Source organism: Silurus aristotelis, assembly GCF_946808225.1.
Source record: "Silurus aristotelis genome assembly, chromosome: 25".
NCBI classification, from domain to species: Eukaryota; Metazoa; Chordata; class Actinopteri; order Siluriformes; family Siluridae; genus Silurus; species Silurus aristotelis.
This window is the reverse complement of record NC_139598.1, coordinates 2,933,459-2,940,905: the sequence shown is the minus strand read 5'-3', so window position 1 is coordinate 2,940,905 and position 7,447 is coordinate 2,933,459. Positions and strand designations below refer to the sequence as shown.

The following is a 7,447-nucleotide window of genomic DNA, read 5'->3' as shown; positions in this document are numbered from 1 at the left end:
CCGAGATTAGCAGCACACAGCAGCGGCAAATCAACAGTCCAGTTGTTTTGATTGCCCCTCTGTGGTATCTACTTAGCACAAACACAGTTCTGCATCAGTTCAACAGAAATTTTTTAAAGAATAATGATGAAAAACATCTGACCAACTTGCCACAACACCTGTGTCCTTATTGGCATTTTATTTTTATTTTTTTTCGTTGAAGGTTTTGGGGTTTGTAGATTTAAGTGTTTGACTCATTTCACGTAAACAGAGTTGATTAAGTAAAGAGTCGTGACAAATGATAATAGGAACATTATAGCCATAATAAAATCATAGTACATTTAAAAGCAAATACTTTTCCTCATGTGAAAGTTTAAAGGGAGCACTTTTACAGCCATGTGCTGAGAGACACTCTTTAACTCAAGTACATGGTTTGTGTACTTTGTCCATCACTGTTCTCGAGCCATATTTTCCAATAGGAACAAAAAGTAGCAAGTACAAAAAAAAAAAATCAAGTTAAATTAGGACTCATTTTTAAGCTCCAGCTCTGGCAAGAACCAATAACCCACAGAGCAGATCACAAAACAAATGTTTGTACAAATCCTGTCAGATTTTGCTGCCAATTTGATATTGGAATGATGCTCATTTTATAAGTGATTCAAATTCAGTCTTGAATACAAATTTCCTTAACAAATTAATCTTATCACAGTCTACATTTCTGAAACTATCTAGAATCTCGGCTCGGATGAGATGAAGCCACTTTCACTACTAACCTGCTATAAAGAACTGAGATTAGAAGTCACAGAACCTTCTTGTTTCCAAGCTTAAAATGTGAACGCTGCTCATTTTACCATCCGATTCCTCAGAATGTAATAGAACACAAAACCCAGTGGTGCAGAGAAGTGAGTTTATTTACTAGTGATTTCAAAAGAAATTATGCTCGATAGTGAATTTAGTGTTGATTAAGCAAATCATCAATCACATGACTGTTCACTGGTTCTTCTGGGGTGTGGATTTGTTCAGCGAGAGGTTTTGCAGCTCGGCAGACAGTTTAGAGGCGTTCGAAACCGGAATCTTGTGTTTCTTCTTCAGTCCTCGTTTGGCTTTGTTCTGAGAAGGAAAAGCCAAAAAAAAAAAAAAAGACTATTTATGCATTATATTGTATTTATATCTTCAGCAGAAAAATTTATATATTAAATATTCTTTAGGCTACTGAGTACTACTTAAAGCTTTGTTCATAAATTAAGCACTTGCTCAATGATCTTGGTTAATACATGCCCATTCTGCCCTTCATAATACTCTATTGTGGATTATCTTCCTATGATTAGACACCAAGTGAAGGGATACATGGCGAGATCCTCATCCGTTCAGTGGTGCAGTAGATAACGATTGTTTAGAGAGTATGGTTTTTACCTGCATCTTTTTCTTCTGAGGGTCATGGACTACAGCATGTCGCTTTAGACTTTCCTGTAAACGCAATTCATTTCAAAAACATTCATTTGACTCGAGCTATAAAAGATTCATCATCTCCCCTCTGTTACTTGTAAGCCATTTCTCACCTCCATGGCAAACCCTTTCCCACACCCATCATGAGGGCAGATGAAGGAGCGATTGCCCTCATGGAAGGAAAGAATGTGATTCTGAAGGTTGAAATGTGTGGTGTAGGTTTTCGAACAGCCCTCCCTGGTGCACTTGAACACACGCCGTACGCCCAAATGGACAAAGAGTTTGTGCTTCTTCAGAAACCAGGCTTGATGGAAAACCTTCGCGCAGCTGTCGCACTGCAGAACCTCTGCACAGAGAAGAGATTACAACTTGCACAAGAGTGAAAGAGACAAGAACTCTTCAGCTGGAGCAGGTTACCTCGGTGCTCTGCTCTCCTGTGGGCCTGATACTCAGTCCACGTTCTTCCCTGGAATGTGCATCCCTCTTCAGCACATGGATAACCTGCACATTAAACATTCATGAACTGACTGAATATACAGACAAGAGACTTGGTACATGTTTAATTAAATGTAGATTACCATCATGCACTTTCACATGCTTTTGCAGCTTTGTAGACGTAGCGTACTTCTTCCCACAGCCCTCATACAGACATCTGCAAGAGTTCAGTCGAACAGATCTGATGAAGTTCAGACGAAATAACGAGACACAAAAAGGGACAATCCGTCCTTACTTACTCGAATGGTAACTGGTTCATGTGCTCACATTTGTGAGACTTCAGCAGTTTATTCTTACGGAACTCCTTTAAGCAACCCTCGTAGTCGCACTGAAAAATGAAACGTGGCAACAAAACACGTATGGGGAGTTTCAGATGGTGTTGATTGTACAAAATGACAACCAAGAAGTCGAAAAACACCTTCAATGAAAATCTCGATTTCAAAATGCCTGCAGCAACAACGGTGCATTCTTTCAGAAACATGCAAAATCATTTGAAAAGAAATTCTCCCATTTATGAGTTTATACAGACTGGAAATTACCCACACAATGCATTTTAATCCTTGCATAAACATACCCAGCTCATTAAGTGCTAGTAATTAGCTGATTAGTTTACCAAAATTGGACCAGATCTCCAGGACCAGATTTGGAAAATCTGTGGTCTACGCAACATGCAATCAAGAACTAAATTCACCCGAGGTGACTGACGTTTAGTCTTGATTCTTACAAATTCTTGTCTTTTCCTGCTTCCCAGTCTCTCTCTCTAATGGAAATAAGTTGGATGTAGAAAACAAGAGACACACCCTATGGTGTGTGTGTGTTATTCATTATACTCACTACATAGTGCTTCTCCTTGTGCTGGTGCACACGTTCCACGTGGTTCTTTAACCCAGTGGTACTGGTAAAGCCCTCCAAACAGCCATCCACTAAACACCTGCAGGTCATAAGTGAACCAGGTTAATTAAGTGTCCCCAAAGGGACTGGTGGTTCTAGAGGAAGACGAGGCATACTCACTGGTATGGCTTCTTCCCACTGTGGCTCAGGTTGTGCCTGGTGAGTTGATAGCGGGTGCAAAAACTTTTATCGCAGCTGTCACATGCAAAAGGTCTCTAATTTAGGGAAATAGGGGTCATCAGAGAGGAGGAAGAGTATTACAGAAGCACCTGTGGCCTACTGCATGGCACAGACTTACAAAGAGTTACATAAAGGCAATTAAAACAAACAATGGAAGTGTATATGGTAGATTAGATTTACATTTGCCTACTAGAGATTTAAATTGTTAATCATTTAAATACTTTTATATGAAAAGGTCACAGTGATTCTCTTCACTTCCGGGTTTGTCCCTTACCAGCCCAGTATGTTTGCAGTAATGAGCTTCCAGTTTCCATGACTTGGAAAATGAAGCTTTACAGTTGAAGAAGGAGCACACGAAGTTCTTACTCGGATCTTTGAAACGTTCTCCCATTTTATTCTCAATTAATTCGCCTTGTTCTTTATTTATTGTTTTTATGTGAGTCGGCGGCAAGTAGGTTTACCTTTTTGCCGGACGACTGAGAACGCGGCTTTCGCTGCTTTTTTATTAACCGTGGACTGTACCATTATCGCACAATCAGACCCGAAGTGTATTTTTAGCGCTGGTACCACGAGGAAATATAGATACAGAGATGTATTATAATCAGGATTAGTTGTAAAGTCAATTTATGTACACGCAGGTTTTATAAATTAGAATTAAAACAAATCTCAATAGGAAAACCGCAGCGAATAATGGCGCATTCCTAATTAGCATAAACTGACCTGTGCGCGTCACGTGACTATACTTCTGATCGGAAGATCGAATCATTTTAGTGAATCGTGTTCATCAAAATGAACGAATCTTTTTTGGAGTCATTTAGTTCATTTGGTTCCTTTGATCAGAAATAAAATGTAAAGTTGTACATTTTTAATAAGCAGATCCTCCAACACGTCTACATACACAAACTTAGACTATAGTTCAATAATCTAAATATGACAATGCAGCTAAGGACACATTATGATAAACAGAATGAGTAGCTTTACTTTTCATATCTTCTGGTTCATATCCTTAGTTCATGTCACATGCTTCCCATAATTATTTTAACAATATTGTCAAGAATCGGCCAAAAATAATAATAATTTAGATCTATGTAGCGTCTTTGGGAGTCACGTGAAAAAAACAAACAAACAGAAAATGAACAAATCACACTTTTATTTTGTGTCACATTAAAAAAATACAAACCCATTACTAATCTGAAGCACTTAAATAATACTCAATTGCTGAATTCAAAGATATTTTTTTATATATCCTATTTTATTGTGTTGTGCATGTGTTTTTTCCTGTGTATTTTCCTGTTTGTTAATTAATGAATTATCATGAGACAGTAAAGTGTATGCCTATCCTATGCAAATACATTTTATTAATGCATTGACCTGCTTGGCTTTCTGCACTATTATGAATTAACTGATTTAATTTCTCGTTTAGTTCTGTTAAATTATTTCATTAACACTGCCTTTATTTATCAGAGATTAATTAATTCCACACCAGTAAGCACTTGATCCTCAGGCTGTGGTGGACCTGGTGTGTATCCTGGGAGCAATGTGTGTGTGGTGGGAATATCCTTGTAGATTGACATGTACACAAATTCACACCGAGGAGCAATTTACGGTCACCACTTGACCTACCAGTATGTAAATAGTTGGTGGATGGAAACCACAGAACCCCAGAAGAATATCAGATTCCTCCCAGAATCCTGGGAAGACAAATCCTGGGAGAATTTGAAACTCCATGCAGACATTAACCCAGTATCAAGGAGCTGGGAGCTGGGAGCTGTTAGGATTCTTTCAGAGACGATTGTAAAAATGCGAATCTTAAAAAATATTAATATAATTAATGGCTGGGAGGGAATGTGACACAAAGAGGTAAATTAATGATGGAAATTGAGGAAACAGTACTTTCATAATCTAAGTCTCATCATTATCAAGAGTTAACATTTATTATCTTTTAAAAAAATGGCATAAATAACTTACAAATTAATAATAAATAAATTAATGTAAAAATAAAGAGAATAAATACAGGATTTCAAATGAATGTGAAAATGTATGGTGTGGAGATACACATAGTCTGTTAGGATCTATCATGATGTTTGAGTTAAACTGTCTGATTTTGCACTGTGTGTGTGTGTGTGTGTGTGTGTGTGTGTGTGTGTGTGTGTGTGTGTGTGTGTGTGTGTGTGTGTGTGTGTGTCTTTACATCCGCTGGTGTGTAAAAACATGTGATTGGGGATGAAGGTCTTAGGGATCGTCGGACAAAGATTGATAGAGGGTATTAAACTGTCAAGACTGGCTCCTGGAATGCATCCATCTGTGTCTGAAGGACTGCCATTCATGATCAACTAATAATAACCAACACAGAATTTATGATGCACAATTATAGTTTATCGATGACTGGTAAAGTTTACTGATACCGTTTGAATTACAGCAGCCATCTGCCATTTTTTTCCATTAGTCCCAAAACAGACATATTTATCAGCATTACATGTCAATAATGACTCATCACATCTTTCGATGTCCCTTAACCCTCGTCAACTCTACAACTGATGGTTAAAATGATAGTAATGATAGTAAAGTTTGTAAATAATGCAGATAAACAGATCTCGAAATAATAAAATAGCAAATACATCCTGTCCACTCATGTCTTACAATATTAATATAGATACCTTGATATTATGAACTGAAATGGCTCTGTTTTACATCTCAAATGTAAAGACACCCCATTATGGAAATTTGTAAAAATCATTTGGAGCAGATATTCCAGTTGATGTACCTGATATACAGTTGCATATAAATTATGGGATCTCATAAGACTGAACTGGAAAACCTATATTATTTATATTATATGTTTTATAGAGTGGGTGTAACCAGATACCCATTCAGTAGATCCAAAAATCAACCTGGGATCACTGGATAAAACATTCAAACACACACACACACACACACACACACACACACACACACACACACACACACGTACGTACATACATACATACATACATACATACATACATACATACATTCAAACCTGAGTGTAAATAAAGCAAGTCTACAATACTAGTTAGATTTTGAAAGGAAACCCTGGGGAAACCCACAGATATGGGAAATTTTCAATAAATCCTTTAAACGTAATTCAAAGCAGATGGGAAATTCACAAAAAATAACGTTTTTGTGTGAGACTTTCAGCCTGCAGACTTGTTTTGGTGGCAGAATATCAAATCAGGTAGTTATATCATCCTTCATAAAGATAAAATAAAATCTGTACAGGCAGACATCTGATCTAATGTATATTTTAACTTGTAATATCTTAGCATTCATTTATTATTCATCATTGATTGAATGAACTGTTCTGTTCTGAAGGGATGTTTACTTTTGCACTGAACCTGCATCAAGTTTAATAGCTGTCAAATTTGTACGGTGTGTAGTTGTTTCATAAGAAATGCATATACACTATATAGAAAAAAGTATTGGGACACAACTTCTCCAGCCATATGTGATTCTTCGCAAACTGTTATCACAAAGTCAGAGGCACACAATTTTATAGGACATCTTTGGATGGATTTTATTTTACTTAAAATAGAAGTTCCAAACAGGTTCCAGCATTATAATGCCCCTGTGCACCAAATCCAGCTCCATGATATATGGTTTACATGGGTCGGATGTGTGTGAAAGATCTCCTGCTAGAGATCTCTAAACCCTATTGAACACCTTTGGTATGATTTGGAACCCTGACTGCACCCCAGGCCTCTTCACCTCACCTCCATCAGTACATGACTTTACTACTTACTTACTACTTTACACTTGTGTCCAAATGAGCACAAATATTTACAAGCACCCTACAGAATCTAGTGGAACATCTTGGCAGAAGTACGGCAGTTATTATAACAGTAAATGGGACTAAATGTCGAATGAGATGTTTAAAAGCATGTAGAATCTATGAGCAGAAACCTTCGGCTATATAGTGTATTTTGGTGTGGTGTGTTATGGACAGTTTTTTTAGTGTAGGATTTTTTTTTTTTTTTATCAACACAAAGGTGATATTTAAACAGAACTCTGGGTTTGTTTTTATGTGTCATGCAGAGTTTATATCATTGTGCTGTAAAATGCAGCATTGGGGTGCAGCTATCTATAAGTAGCGATGCTAAAAGCTTAAAAATGTGCTTGTTCAGGATATGGATGTATTTTTCACTATGTAGTGCAAGCACTGTAGCATGACACAAATCGCTAGCTAGATATTTCCAGAATTAAATGTAAAGTCAGCACTCATATTAACTTCAAAAAGCCACAATCGATGTTCTCTGTTCGGATGTTACTTTTCATCTTTAAATTATAGTGTAGCTAACTGCTTTACCAAAGTTTGCCTGTAACAGCTATTTTAGCTTGTAGCATGACATTTTAAAGTTAGCTTCTCCAGGTTTGGTGCCCATTGATTAAACCCAAACACTATTAATTTCCTTTTCATGTG

General features: G+C 37.1%; 1 protein-coding gene across 1 annotated transcript; it reads right to left on the bottom strand.

Moving 5' to 3' along the window:
* Positions 1 to 872: 872 nt before the first annotated feature.
* gtf3ab (general transcription factor IIIA, b) lies at positions 873 to 3,496 on the bottom strand. The gene is made up of 9 exons (XM_083529119.1): positions 3,266 to 3,496; positions 2,932 to 3,026; positions 2,755 to 2,851; positions 2,160 to 2,248; positions 2,004 to 2,077; positions 1,843 to 1,926; positions 1,539 to 1,771; positions 1,393 to 1,446; positions 873 to 1,089 (listed from the first exon to the last, which is right to left on the bottom strand). Exons 1-9 carry the CDS (start codon positions 3,380 to 3,382, stop codon positions 970 to 972), a joined length of 963 nt encoding a protein of 320 aa, XP_083385245.1. The 5' UTR covers positions 3,383 to 3,496; the 3' UTR covers positions 873 to 969.
* Between the last annotated feature and the right edge of the window lie 3,951 nt (positions 3,497 to 7,447).

Coding starts and splice junctions, on each gene's coding strand:
- gtf3ab (XM_083529119.1), bottom strand. CDS start 3,382: ATGGGAGAACGTTTCAAAGATCCGAGTAAGAACTTCGTGTGCTCCTTC. Junction 3,027..3,265: donor ACTGCAAACATACTGGGCTG/GTAAGGGACAAA, acceptor TCCCTAAATTAG/AGACCTTTTGCATGTGACAG. Junction 2,852..2,931: donor AGTGGGAAGAAGCCATACCA/GTGAGTATGCCT, acceptor TATGACCTGCAG/GTGTTTAGTGGATGGCTGTT.